This window comes from Embiotoca jacksoni, unplaced genomic scaffold (assembly GCF_022577435.1).
Source record: "Embiotoca jacksoni isolate LCO1_2020_lvr unplaced genomic scaffold, fEmbJac1.0.p SCAF_4, whole genome shotgun sequence".
NCBI classification, from domain to species: Eukaryota; Metazoa; Chordata; class Actinopteri; family Embiotocidae; genus Embiotoca; species Embiotoca jacksoni.
The window spans coordinates 13,495,187-13,510,588 of NW_027185392.1; the positions used below are offsets into that span (position 1 = coordinate 13,495,187).

Sequence of the window (15,402 nt, forward strand, 5' to 3'; positions counted from 1 at the left end):
AGCAAAATATTTCCATCAGAAATGTAGTGGAGGAGAGGTATAAAGTAGTACAAATGAAAATATAATTACCTCGAAATAGTACTTATTGTAACTGAAATTACTGAGTTATGTATTACAATAAGGGCAGCACAGTGGTGCAGTGGTTAGCACTATCGCCTCACAGCGAGGAGGCTCTGGGCTCGATCCCGGCCTGGGGCCCCTCTGTGTGGCGTTTGCATGTTCTCCCCGTGCCTGCGTGGGTTCTCTCCGGGTACTCCGGCTTCCTCCCGAAGACATTGAGGTTAATTGGTGGTTCTACAAAATTGCCCTTAGGGGTGAATGAGTGCGTGAATGGTCTTTGTTTCTGTCTGTCTATAAGTGTCGGACCTGTGATAGACTGGCGACCTGTCCAGGGTGTACCCTGCCTTTTCCCAAAAGTAAGCTGAGATGACCCCATGACCCTGTTCAGGATAAAGCGTCTAATGGATGGATTTATTACAATAACAATTTATGGAACAAGACAGGAAACAGGAGTCCAATACTTTAAGGAAACACAGTCAAATGACGAAAACACGTGGAAAATCAAATACGACATGAGAAAATGGAGGTTTAGCAACATATTACATGACATTTGGATTATCCCAAGGCTGGATTTACCTGCCAGGGCGACCCTGGGCCAAAAGTGTTGGGCTCCTATCAACCCCTTTTTCCTCTTTCTCTATGTTCATGGACTGCATCTCTGAGCTGGAACATTATGTGGCTTCAGGTTTGCTGGGTAGTAATCTGATTAAAGACCTGGGGGGGAGGGGGGGGGCAATGGAAGTAACTTCAGAGCAACTGAGGAAGTATCTCTCTTCCAGGATGGACAGGCATGCAGTGGATGTTGTGTATAGAATAGAGCAAAACAGCTAAATTTCCACATGGAAAACCAGGGTGACAATATCAGATATAAATTGTAAATATGAAGAATGTGTATCCACAAGGACAACATCAACTCCACCACGAAGACCTGGAAAGATACCATTCACACAGATGGAGAAGGCCTTCATGTCAGCTAACATTGTACATCCCTATCTCCCAATAAAGTTACAATTGATCAGATTACTGCAGACCAATTTCAACACAGGAAACGTGGGACTTTTTTGCCGTCAAGTAATCTGCACATTTATTCAGATGACATTAAAAACCGAGCGCCATGTAGGGCTGCAGTCCCCCAACACCACCCACTGCCCCAGTTACCAAAAGAAAGTCACTAAAACACGTGGATTTTTTTCTATTAATGCGGCTGTTATATTTCAATTCAAGGAGACCAAAAACTTAGAAAACTATTCTTATCAACAACAGGGCCATTTTTTTTTATTATTTATTTTTTTTTATCTCTAATCAGCAGAAAGCTAGGGATGTAGCTTGCTAAGGTCACATCTTCTCAGTTTTCTGAGATTTGGGGGGAGTGTCTTCTGAACGGGTTTTAAACAGCATTCAAATCTAACAGTGACAAATGAAGCCTGCAGATTGCAGTCTATTTTCACCGTGAGCTGTCAAAAATGACAATTTGCAAAAAAAAGAAAGAAAAAAGATTGTCTGACGTATTTTCATTCCTTGTTTTGGGTATCTGGTTGTGCTGGAGGAGGGACTTGGGTTGACATTGAATCCTGCGTATACAGCTCTGCATTCATATGCAGTTAATATTATTATAGAATTACAAGACATAATAGCAGTACATCTTGTATTCCTGCAGCTCCTCATGGCAGCAAACAAAGTGACAAATGCAAAATCATCTGAGTGAGAGACTCATATAACACAGGCCACTGTTGTTTATAGGCCGGTGGTACCTTTGTTACTGAGATTTTTCTCACAGTAACAGGTCAGCAGCCAGGATTTTAGAAATGCTGAGTCTAAATTCTTCAAATGCTTTTCAAATAGACTCTGCTTGTTCCCATGATATACATCTCTTTGGTAAAGAGATGCCAAATCTTTTTTTAATCTAATTTCTGTATTTTATTTTACCGTTCTTTTAAATTTGTTTAATTTCCTTTTTTTCCCCACCAGTTTCACTTCTTTGGTTGGACCACAATCTGTAAACACAGATGTCTGTCACTATTGGAGTAACAGTGTGATAAAGTAGCACATTGGTCAGCCAAATACCTTACGACTAATGAAGCGACACTACTGGTCAGGGAAAAGCTGTGACTTCCTGTATATGTCTCAAATGAAAAGCCCTCCAGCATTTCACACCCAGTTCAGGTATCGACGAGGTTTGACCTACAGTATCGTTTCTGTACTTCTCAGCTGGTGTATATGAAAATACTTTCTCATACTGGAGTTAATCAATTATTGTGACATGGACACAGATGAGCTGCAGAAAACAGATGGATGAATTAAGCAATGTTAAAAAAAAAACGAATTTAAAAGATTTAGCCAAAACTGACTCTTCAGCTTTTTAACAACTGTGGCTTGCTGTCACACCAGTCTCACATGGTTTACAGATGTATAATGCCTCCTGGCAGCTCACAGAGAGAAAAACTATTCAAGACCTTTGGTAAACAGACAGGAATTTCTAACACTTTTTAAGGGGAGTTTTAAAGCAAAGTGAATTTAATGCTTTTAAAATATTTCTGGATCTGCAGATACCCTGAATAATTTTCACCTTGCAAAATGAAACTCCAGCTACAACCAAACATGTCTTTAGAAGAGCAGAATATCTGAATTAAAAACAAACATCTTCAATGTTTCACGCTGAGACAGGCACCACAGTCAGGAGTTTTTCTACTTTTCTCCACAAGCCTGTAAAAAAAATGTTTTATTTTCTCCCTGTGTTTGTGCTTATAGGCTCAACGTGCAACAATATTTACATAATCTCTTAAGGAATTTACCTGTAAACATGACAAACGGCATGAGCCATGCTGTTATCAGTAGTTTATTGTATGTTAAGTCCAACACATTCAAAATGGAAAGAAAAGAAAAAAAAAAAAAAAATCTAAACTAAAAACCAAAAAAGATTCTCCAGCTGCAACAGTTTTGTACTAGCAACAAGTAAAGGGTAAACACAGTAAAAATTAAAGATGGCAGCCAAATGTTTACCACACCTGCTAAAGCCAAGAAGATACTTCTATTTCCATTCAAAAAAAGGACTGGAATGATTCACAATGAGGATCCACTAATTGCATTTTTAACCACAGGAAAAAACAAATTTACAGCTTTTTTTTTTTTTTTCTTTTGAGAATCCTTTGAAGTTTGGAAAGGGATGAGTTGTCGAAGACCTTGGTGAAAAAAGGAGAATTATCCAACCGTAAATCTCTATGCTCAAACATTTTACCACCACTGACATGTAAAAGCACTAGATTGGTCTGAAAGCATGATGGCTCTTCTTCACCACTCTCTTCATTGACCATTGCTGTAAAAAGTACGATTGCAGTCGAGTGCCCATGTTAAGCAATTACCTGACAAATAAACATTTGGTGGGGTGGAGGCACCCGTGAGAACCGTTAATACACTCAACGACCAAAGAACTGTAATATTTCTGTAATATCAGGTCAAAAGCTCATAGTAAATTAAAATCTGTTCAACATCTATTCGCACATTTGATTTAATCTCAACCGCAAGGGCCAGTAGCCAAACATTACTGTGAAAATCTACCTTAAATGTGCCATGTCTGTACATCACATCTTGTTTGAACTGTGAGGGAGCGCAGATATTATTTCACACCGATAACAAGATGAGCACTACTAGTTTCTATTTCTTTGCCAGATGAGAAATTTTGAGAGGCTGTGTTCTAGATTGTCCCAGAAATGTTGGAAATAGTGCAATACCACCAGACAAGGAAGACCTCAGTATATTTGCCCAGAAAAATGCTACATCGTCATTTTACTTCCCATTTCAGTGCAAGATAATAACAAAATAATAACAAAAACAAAAGCGAACATCTAAATTTGTCATGTTTTCCTTCCAGCTGAAACAAAAAGGTCTTCCCTCCCTACCGAGTGGTAAAAACAAAAGATGCTAGTCGACGACAAGGAGCAGAATGGTATGGCATTTAGATTAGACTTGCCTTGAATGGAAAAAAAAAATAACTGAATAAGCACAGTGAATAATCAGCATATGAAAATACAAATGCATTAACGCTAGAAAAGTGAGCACAATTATTTTCTTGTTTGTAGGCTTGAGCTGTAGCCAGCCTACCCACACAGATCCTTACAAAAGTGTTGCTGAGAAAAACAACAGTCTGACAATTTGTGAGCCCAGAGATTAACCCGAGTGCTGCCATGAGTCACGAAAAACGATGGTCCGACTCAAAGTAAGGATCAACAGTGTCTGAAATCATACCGAGAGACAGTCACGCTTTCCAAAACCTTCAATCTTCACTGAACCCATGGTTGTGTAGAGCTATGACTTGTTAAACCAAGGACCAAACATTTCACCGTCACCATCTTTAATGTACCATTTTCGTTGGGAGAAGTTCTTCAGGTGCGCCTCGTCACCATTTAACATCAAAGAGAATTCGAGGCACCTATTGTCTCTACAAAACCCAGGAACAGACACAAGTACAACACAAATGTACAAAACTCACAGCAGATCATCTTAGGTAGTAAAACAGTATGGAAAAAATGAAATATGCACCTGAAAAACAAATCTTATGAATACTGCAAGTATTTTTTTTTTTTTTTTTTTTTTTTTTTTAAATCTGCTCCCAGCAGACAAGAGTTCAAAACGAGCAGCTCCGTGAACGAGGAGGCAGCAAGCCCCGAACCGCTTTACACTTTAGTAAGACTGGAAAAGGTGAAAGAGAAGGCACCATCATGCTTTTATCAAGTCAAGAGAGAAATGAAAATATACACAGAAAAGCAAAACATACAGTAAACTATGATTTTTGCTGTACATTTATTCTGTTACGCTGCACGTAAGACAGGAAGGGAGGGAAGAGGGCAGGAGGTGTCACCCATCCCGGTTTCGCAGTCAAGCTGGCAGGAAAAAAAAAAAGAAAGAAAAAAAAAAAAAGAAGGAAAAAAAACAACTTGGAATTAAAAGAAAAACAGAGCGAGCCGCCATTATTACCACACTTCTATTGTTCAACTTTGTTTCTTGTTTATCCTTTGTCCCCCCACTCATTTGATGAAAGTCCAGGATTTGAGCTTTTCTTTTTTTATTGGATTAATAAGCGAGGAAAAGTATTGTGTAGATTTGCTCGTCATCTTGTCCATCCAGCAGTAATTGAAGCGCAGTTTTTGGGTCAAAAGTGTGAAAAGTACATTGGTCACAGCAGACGGGCTGTGAGGGAGGTCTGCCCCGGTATGTCGTATCGCTTTGAGACACAACAGGTCTCTCCAGCTGCGTTCCGAGCTTGGATGTCAATGTAACATGACAAAAAGTACCCATTAGTGCATACCGATGAATGCATTATGCAATTTTTTTTTTTGAAGCAGTGGTCTCTCAAAAAGGAAAAAAGTAAAAAGCAAGCTTTTCCCCTGAAACTGCACAAATTTTGCATCTCACTCTTCTCCAACAATAACGGGCAGAAAACTACCATATAAAATGTGCAATAGAGGGATTTCGTGAAGCAGCGCCTCAGTTAAGTCAAGGCATATAATCTCTTTTCCAAATGATGGGCTGTATTATTGTAGTTAAAAGTCTCATCAGTCCCTCCTAATGTGGCAAATTACTCCGGGTTGGTTTGCCTTTTTTCACAAATTTACAAATTAAAGTTTGTGAATTCTTGAGATACCCGAAAAGGATGCTCAGCTCACAACTAATAAGCGACATTTTTTTTTGTTTGCTTATTCTGTTCTGTCTATTTCACAAACAAATGGTTGACAGGCTGTCACATTCCAAAGCAAAGAGGGAACAAAAAAATAAAATATAAAACAAAAAACAAATATATACTTTTATACATGAAGATTTCTTTTCGTTAACGAGAACGGCTGAAGATGAAGAACACGGTACTATTTCCACGCTGCAGGTGGAGCTCTTCTCAGCGGCGCTGGGTCGTGAAGCGGCCCTCCCCCTGGCCACCAGAACCTCTTCCAGAGCCCATGCCAGGTTTGGGGGCCATACCACCTCGAGGTGGTGGTCCCCTCCCGTCACGTTCGCGCATCATTCCGCTTCCCACGATGCCTCGCGAACCCCCGGGACCCCGGTCGTTGCGCCTCATGTCCCGACGTTCATCTCCTCCGCCGCGGGTCTCGCGTTCGCGCACTGCCCTCGTCTTCTTCTCCTCTACATTCAGACGCACCTCGCCTCGAAACATGATGGGCTGCAGAGAGAACGGCGAGGTCAAGACAGGAAGAGGACCGCTTAATATTTGTGTCACCACCCACATTATTCAATGGCTTGCGCACACAAGCTGGTCGGTCCCAAACCCGTCACCAGCATTGCTTGGTATCTCTGTCCTGCCGAGTTCTGTGTTTAACCTCTGACCCTGCATTCAGACTGGCAGCAGCTACGTGTGAAACAACACAGCCGACACCAACCCCGTGTTGCTGTGCCCGCGCGGGGGACTCTGGCAAAAAAAAAAAAAAAGTTGAACCTTGTTTAACTTTTGCTGCAATGTAGCGTCGTGCGGCAGGACTCCGTTAGAGACGGACACGTGGAAGCTGCTCGTGGATTTCTTCGCAGCAGGAACAGATAGAACGGCTTTCTTTAAAGCTTTGGAGATGTTTGAAATTGTGTCCAAATATTAACAGGACTTCCTGAATTGCAATTCATTGCCTCATGGGTACCTGAAGCAATACGCCCAATCAAAGCAGCATCTTGCATTGTTTTTACATATGGCTGTTGTTGATCTGGAGCCTATTAGAGCATCACTGTATTAACCTGTTGTCCCTCAAACTATTCCAGGTTCACAATTCAAACCGTTTTTATGGAGCAGCTACTTGAGATGTTGGTAAATACGAAGCTCTGCTGAAGATTGCCAGAGCGCCTCCTGCTTCTTTGGGTGGAGATATTGCATATAAACAGGCTGTTTTTTAGCAGAACATTTCTGTCAAAACAGTTTTATCTGCGATTGAGACAAAACAAAGCATCCTCATTAACCTCAAATAGTCATATTCCCAGGGTATTTTCATAACTCCAGGGTGGTTGCGCTGTGGCAAAACTAAACTATCTCAATTTTTGCTGTGCTGATCAAATTAAATATGTAAATTCTACTGATTTGGAAAGAAATACTGAAGATTTAAGCTGCAAAAAGCATGGTGCAGCATAATCTCCTCTTGTTTTTCTACACTTACAAGCTCAAGCCATGCAAATATATTTATTATAAAAGGACAACGCATTTCAGGTCCCTTGGGAGTTATTCCAAACTGAGCAGGGAATTGAAATAAAGCGTCAAATTAAGTGTAAGAATGTGTCACCAAACAAATGAAAGTGGGTAATGAAATATGAATACATGCCCCTTCTACCTTGGCCCCCAGGATTCTTTGGACAGGATCAGAGTCGTCAAAGACCACAAATCCAAAGTTGGGCAGCTTTCCACCAACACCCTTGGTGTTGATCCGCAGTTCCACCACATTTCCATACGCTGAAAGAGAAAAGAACAAAAAAATGAATCACAAACAGGTTTTGGATGACTTTAACAGGATATTGAACATGTCCTGACAAAATGTTGCTTTCTGAAAAACATACTCATGAAGAACTCTTTGAGCTCGCTCTCATCAATGTCATGTGGGAGGTTGCCAACAAAAAGCTGGTGGCTGTCAGGGTACCGGACGATCCGCCTGCTGTCCATGTCACCAGATTCAGCATCTCCCCGGCCCCCTGCAGGTCCGAACGACAGGCAGGAAAACAAATCCCACATGAGATCAGCACCACGTCTTCTGAATCAAAAACAACTGGGCAAGATTTTCATTAAGAAATCAAAAAAAAAAAAAAATTATGAAATGTGATTTAAACCTTCACCTTTGTTAACAAAACTCAAGTGCGGTTTCCCCGTTTGTGACTCCGAAGATGAAACACCATCTAACAGTGACAGAGACGTGCAGATTGTAAAAATAGATGAAAAAGTGAAGAAGCCTAAATCTGGTGAGGATTATTGAGAGCTTTACCTGGTCTGGGACCCCGCTGAGTGAAGGTCGGTCTGTCACGAGTACGCTGGTCTCTGGGGCGAAGAGGTGCCGTCTGTGTCTCTGGCTTGGCATCCACTCTGGGCTATAGGAGGGAGAGATGTCACAAGAAAAAGAGGAAATGAATTCCATCACTTTCCTCGTTGCTTTATGCAAGATCAAGTCAGTCCAGCTGAGCTGATTATGCTTGCATATTTTTGCTGTATTGTTTGACGCTTCATTTAATGTTTTTTGGTCATCGTGATCTTTGCAGGACAATTTTTTATTTTATCATGAAGTATTTGTGTCACATACTGGTTAGTACCATTTATCAGTAGCTTCAGGGTTTGATAAGAAGAATGAGTTTCCTCAGCTTTTTTCCTCCTTTTTGTTCATGTAGCTGTTAAAATTTTGAACAATTTGAACTACAGTACATGTTACTACAAACGGCCTCTGCTTTGCATTGGTTTGAGTTACCAAAAACACCAACTCATTTATATATATATATATATATATTTTTAAATGTGGTTAAGGACCTTGTTAAGTCACACATTTAATTCTATCAGCTACACACGTCTGGTTACTACATTCATAAAGTACTTTGACCAATTACTTTTTTTGAAAATTCACTATATTTAGATGTGCACTGATTGGCAAATGTAAAACTACACGTAGGTGATTTAGGATTTTGTCTATATCACTCTTACAGCGAGTCATGCTTATATAGTCATATCCTAACTACAGTGCTGTACGGTCATCTATCAAAACTCAAAAATTCTGGGGTTTTCTTGTCTCAATTCATGAGCACAATGAACATGGCACTGAGATTAGCACAATCTCTTTCAGAATACTCGGTGCATGGTAACAACAATCTTTTTTCTAGGTTTTTTTTTACTGTGCTGTCTGAAAAGTGAAAATCTAATTATTGCACATTAGAGGTTACTAAATAACCATCTATTGCTGCTCTTCACCACTATTTCAATGTGAGTTCATCTTTGAAACAAACATCATGGCAGATGCCTGTATAGTGGCTGATTTCTAAAAGTTAATTTTATGAGACTACCACTTTAGTTTTTAATCATACAAATGTCATAACTAGGCGTGGTGATTTACCTGTGAGCTTGGAGCTTTAACAACATGGGGTGAGATTCCAGAGGAAGTGACTGTGCCAGTAGGAGGCAGGTTTTTACTGGTCACCAATGCCCAGGAGAAAGTCTGTGAGGAATGCATCATTAGCGCTGTACTGACAACGTTGAGCCACAATACTGTGATATCAGTCATTGTAACTGTGGACAAAGCATGTTACTGCCATTACAGGAATCTCTGTTGGATTTGGAAATGTAAAACTTTTCTACGCATCATAAGATGAACAAATTTTCTTCTTAATACATTTGAAATCAAATGAAACCTTCCGGCCAAAAGGGTTTTAATTGTATATAAACCATTGACTTTGCTTGTGTTGAGTTTACTGTAGTCGAACAGAGTACAGAGGTTAAGGAGAGCTAATGATGCACTTTAGATTCAATGAACTCAGACTTGTACTTTAACTGAATAAAACCACTTAGAAGTCAACCATCTAAAAACACATCAGCCTCACCTTTGGTGGCTCCTGGGTGTTTGGTGGAGACTCCACAGGGACCGGTGAGGGAGCTTTTTCCTCCATTTCTTCCAGAACCTTCTCATCTACTTCAGGCTTTATCTCCTCTACTTTGGGCTCTGATTCAGGCTCTGGCTCTGGTTCTGGAGCGGGTTCCTCCATGGGCTCCTCTACGCCATTGCTGCACAGCACAAATCAGAGATGAAGTCACTTCATAAATATAATAAGCTGAAATGGCTAAAGCTTTCATGCTAGACTTAATTGTTCAGGGTTATGATAAACTTTGACATACATGACAGGGTGAGGTTCGTAATAGGTGGTGCTGTTGGGGCTCTCTTGAAGTGGCTCAGGGGACTGCTGCCTCTCTTCTGGCTCCTCTTCAACTTCCTCCTCTGATTCTAAGTGAGAGAGAGAGAGAGAGAACAAATAAATGAACATCCTCACATTAAAGCAAGAGACCATAGATTAAAAGTAAGCAATAAAAAAACATGGTCTGGATAGGATATCATACCCTCATCAAGCTCAGCTTCAGAGTCTCCAAAAACCTCGTCCTCATAACGGAAGATGTCATTGTGGACATAGAACTTGTTGGCCACCGAACCCTAAAAACATGCGTCATGGAAACAGAATACATCTCAACCCCGTCATCATGATCAAGATTGTTAAACTAGTACATTTTCAAATGATCTTCTATTTTGTTACAGAGTCTTTGATTCAGGGTTTTTTCATTAGTCCAGGTTCGTCCTATTTATCCACATCACGCCAAACCAAGTAATGATGGCATACACTTCCACTACAGCCTTGCATCATACTGTTGCTGTTTTACATTACATTTCCGATGGCAAACTGACAAGATGCTTTTATTATGAAGAAATTACAGGAAATACAATTAGCAGGGCTTTGTTTGGTAGTAGTTTCAGTAAACCACTTTACCTTGCTGTGCATGTGGTGGAAAAACACACTTTTCCAGCACAGGTTAACTGTTCTCAGCCATTTGATTAGGTAAATGTGACTACACCCTCCACTATGAAAATCACTGCAACAGCAACTTATCTTGTTACAAGCTCCATTTGAGCCAATCCAGAATTTTAATTTGGAGTTTATAATTAGGCTGTGAATCTAACAAAACAATTCTTTGTTACTGTTAATGGTATTATTCTACCTTGATACCGGCGAATGCTACTCAAAAGTACTACTCACCTCTGGAGCCAGGACAAAAGTTTGCATAAATTTCCTCATAGGCTGGCCATTGTTCGACAGTTCCCCCAGGACTTGCACCACCACTCCATCACTCAGCGTGGCATGGGCATCCACATGCCTGATCTTTGTGTGGCATTCACTGAACTGCAGAGACATGACCTTCTTGTGGATTTCCTAAGAAATGTGGAGAAAAAACAATGAGAGGACAATTAAATCAAAAAAATGTATAAATCAACAAACATTCTAAAAAGTGTTTCCTGTTATTTAGAAACAATTTGCTGACATTCAATTATTTACAACGACAATCACTCATGTTACTGTTCACTCGATCCTATAAGTCCCAACAGGTCTTGAAAAGTTCACAAGTGTTTTCAGCAAACTTTTATTGCTATGTTACAATTAGGATAATAGACAGACTTTTTCCTGTCTCATCAAATCTGAATCCCACTTATCTAAAGATTCTTAAACATGATTGAATTACAAATTTGGTGGTTGGCAATGAGGTGAGTTTAGCCAGTCTGTGGTTTTCTTTCATGTGCATCTATCTATCTGTCTGTCTGTCTGTCAATTAGAAAAGGAAAAGAAATCCAGCAACAGAATTTTTAATTGTCACTGAAAAACTGTTCAAAACAATTACTTAATTGACTATTATGTCAGCAATGTTCCCTCCTACAATGCTTTACTCGAGGCTGCCAGTGATTTAATTTGTACCATGTGTTCAATCTTATTAAAATAATGCCTAAAATGATCACTAATGAATCATCTAGTATCAGACATGTACTAGAAAATGTTTTTACTGTGAATCTTAATTATTAGGCTATAGCACCTACCGCTTGCCCGTACACCGCTTCTACCAGCTTCCCACTCGGGTCAAGTCCTCCATGAACATAAGAAGAATTCCTCCCATAAAACCTAATGGCAAAACAATGAGGGTTCAAAAGTACGACCAATACCTACAGATTTACTGTCCATTACAGGGTGTGACCACATCACATTGCTCTACTTACCTGTGCAGGAAATCCGGTGCCTTGTTTAAGAGTGTGTAATACTGCCTCACAAACTCCCGCCCTACAAGCAGGGGACTTGGCTTCTCCATCACCATTTCTTTGGTAAACAATATTAAGTGCTGAAACAGAAAAAAAGAAAGAAAAAAGACCAGGATTTAGTTGTAATACAGTATAGTGCAGTTAAGAATATGTGCCATCATGTATCTGTACACAATCTGGTAGAGGTTTTATTAGATAGACTTGACAAAATAATACGGTTAAATACAACAGGCCAGCAGTACACAAACTACAACAAAGTTACAATGTTATATTTCCCTTAATAATGTCTCGGAGAGATTTCCAGTAACGCTTTTTTTTTTCTGAGGCTGTAGTTTGTACTACATTTCATAACTGTACAATTCAAGAGCACAGTTGAAGCAACACTTCTGCAAAACAGCTAACACAAACACTGAAACCTTTGTACTCGCGTTAGGATTGAATTTGCCAGTATTTGGTGTTGTACTCAGCTGCGTTAGTTTTAGATTTGGCGGCAGAGTTTAGAGACATCGACTTGGAAATTTCAGTCAGGAGTCAGTTCGACCGCCTCATTAATTGCTTTACGTCATCCCATTTTAAGGAAGTACATAATGGTGCACATGTAGGTTTAATGCGCCTCAGGTAAACAACATAGACGTGTTTGAGCAGCGAGAACAGGAGTTACACTGCAGAGGTTTCCCATTAACAGAGCGTTTCGCTTTCTTTGTCTCGTCGGGCCCATGTTTCATCCGACCATCAATTCAGTGCCAAAAGCGAGACAGCTGACTTGTTTAGCTGGCTGGCTAACACACCGGCCAACACTCAACTGCGCCATCACGTTCATCCAATGAGACAAAGAGGGGAACCGGCTGTGGATAGAAATGGAAACGCCTGATGCAGCTGTTTAAGTCAAGGAGCAGAGAAGGCTAACTTTACACACACACAAAAAACAAATCAAATCCTGCTTGTTAAAACTGAACATCCAAACATGCGTCTCCCACATCAGCGCGACGCTTTGTGGAGAAGTGGCCTGCTGAGGCCTTTCACGTCTCTGCTCACAACATGTTTACCATCTCTCTACGTTTGTCGCGTGCTCATTTCAGAGATTAACAGCAAAAGATTCAAGAAATATCATAAAACGCCGTCAGTTCACTCGTCATTACTGTAAAAAAACACACACATCCGGATGGACATGAACGACGGTGGACCAGCTTCACCGCTGTCACGGACAGAAGAGCAGCTACACGCTAGTTAGCGAGCTAACTTATGGCGTCGTTTTTTTCTTCACCGGCGGCCACTCGTCCCCTCTCGGTGGGAGCATTATAGTTTAACAACGAACTGGTGCCATCAGTAAACACTGGAGGGGGGAGAAAGAAAAGAAAAGAAAAAAGGACGACTGACAAGATGTTACTTTTCTGTACTTTCACGCGACCGACTCGTCCAAGACGACGTGACGGTGAACCGGTGAGTCTCCGTCCACCGTGGCCAAAAGCGAGGCTCTCCGTAACCCGACAGTACCGGCTTCTTTACTCGACAACCATCGGGGTCAAACGATTCAAACCGCAGGCAACATGAAGCTTCCTCCATTTTTTTTTGTTTCATAAATCAACTTCTTCTCCAACTTGTACTGAACCATCACTGACGAGTTGTTAGCTTACGCTAGCCCGAAGACAACAAAGGAAGGCAGATTCGAGTAAATCTGGTTTACGCTCAAAAACGTCCAACCGGATATATAATGTGGATTATTTGTACTTTAGCGACACACTTAAGTTGACAACTTTGAATGATTACTGGCTCCAATCAAGTCGTCCTGGTTTGGAAGAGACAATGCGGCTAACGTGAAGCTAGCTCGCGTTAGCTTTGTGGTCGGCTCACAGCTAACTTACCTTATGAAAGACCTATCTAATGTAGACAGAATTATTTGTAATAAATAACTAAGAGTGGCCGGTCGTAAAGTGTTCTGAATTATTAGAAATAGTGTGGTATTTCCCACGCTCCGCTAACTAACAGTTTATGATCTCTGCTTTACCAGAGATTGAAGATTTAAAGTGATAGGTTCGATTTATTGTTTTACCCCTGCAATTTGGGGCAGGGAACCCCCATCGCGGCGATTCAGCCAATGGGCTGGTTACACTCGGCCCGATACATTATGACGTCAGATCAATAACCACTCCCCCATAAACTTTCTTCTGTTGCATTATCCCAAAAACTATTAAACATGTTGAAGCGGTGGTGTACAAAGCACCTGGAAGTCAGACTTGAGTAAAAGTACAGATATCTGAGTAGAAAATGAGGATTCTAGTGAGCTGCATCATAGAAATTGTTGGATGCAGTATTTTTGAAGCTCGACTCGTGTTTGAGACTAAAAAAAAATCAGGATATCTCAATCTGTTATTTTGATTTTGACCATTGTCACAACTTTCCAAGTCTTTCCTTACAGCTATACAAAAGCTGAAACATGTTTTGCACATTGTTAATGATAAATCCAATCCTGCCTGGAGATTCCTAATGCGCTTTCGGTATGAGATGCACCTCTTGATCTCACCGTGTTTTGAGTAAAAATGTATTCAGTTTATCCGAAGCTAACATGAGGCTCTATCTGTCCATATTAGTCAAATCAAGTGGACATTTCTCAAGGTTACAGTCTTTTTTGCATCAACATTCCCGTTCCTGTGTCCCTGGAAAGTATTTTCCAGTGGAGGGATAATCATAAAAAAGAGGTCATTTTAAATGTAAATAGCAGTGTATATTAACTATCATATTAGACAGGTAAATTTCTGCATCATTCCAATAATAATAGTTCCCCTACTCCATTAGGGGTCATAGTGGGGGTCAGCTATGGAGCAAAACCTGCAGCCCCACTGACTTATTAATTATGCATCAAAATGTAGTTTCAGAGTAATTGTGCTTTGACATAAATGTACACAAAATAACAGCTGGGTTGCATGTTTCCTGATGATTTGTCATATGTGCATTGGCTGTAACAAATCTGGACATTAAGCACCACCATGTGGTCAAGCAAGCTTTGTGCACTTTGGTGAAACAATTATTTTCTTTTTGGTAAAACAAAAAAGCATTATTACAATATCTAGTGGGTAACATGCACCTCAGGTCAGGTTACCTGGCGCCGCGCTAGTGGCAGCCTGTTGCAGCAGCTCCCCCCTGAGAGCCCCCCTGCTGTAACGAAGAAATTTCCCCTCGGGGATTAATAAAGTGAAATAAAATAAATTAAAAAAAAAAATAAAAAAAAAAATTACAAATCTGAACTGAATTTTGAGTTTAATAAAATATTTCAAAAATATGGGGGATGGTTGGGATTACATAAATTTCACTTGTACGGATACAAAGTTTGCTTTTATATAGAAAACTACATTGAGAAATATATATATATATATTTTTTTTTTACAGGGCGGGTGCTTTTTTCATTTTGAAATCTTTTTAAAAATGTAAACTAGATAATTCCTCTCTATTTATTAATACGACATGTTTATTGCTTGTAATCTATGGCATATGAAGCACCTTTAAAAATGATCAGTGTTATGAGCATCAGTCTTACATTGTATAGTACAGCCAT

The 15,402-nt window shown here is 40.2% G+C and overlaps 1 protein-coding gene across 4 annotated transcripts; it reads right to left on the minus strand.

Annotated features, from left to right (window-relative positions):
- Positions 1–2,880: 2,880 nt before the first annotated feature.
- Positions 2,881–13,894, minus strand: g3bp2a (G3BP stress granule assembly factor 2a). 4 transcript variants are annotated; one of them, XM_069166861.1, is made up of 13 exons: positions 13,715–13,893; positions 11,814–11,932; positions 11,637–11,718; positions 10,807–10,980; positions 10,118–10,208; positions 9,899–10,004; positions 9,607–9,787; positions 9,123–9,224; positions 8,013–8,115; positions 7,867–7,926; positions 7,594–7,725; positions 7,362–7,489; positions 2,881–6,226 (listed from the first exon to the last, which is right to left on the minus strand). In XM_069166861.1, the coding sequence occupies exons 2-13, from the start codon at positions 11,906–11,908 to the stop codon at positions 5,945–5,947; spliced, it is 1,536 nt and encodes a 511-aa protein (XP_069022962.1). In that variant the 5' UTR covers positions 11,909–11,932; positions 13,715–13,893; the 3' UTR covers positions 2,881–5,944. The 4 variants fall into 4 exon arrangements, with proteins under 4 accessions (XP_069022962.1, XP_069022963.1, XP_069022964.1 ...); XM_069166862.1 differs by having other exon boundaries at positions 7,371–7,489; positions 13,715–13,892; XM_069166863.1 differs by lacking the exon at positions 9,123–9,224 and having other exon boundaries at positions 13,715–13,894.
- Between the last annotated feature and the right edge of the window lie 1,508 nt (positions 13,895–15,402).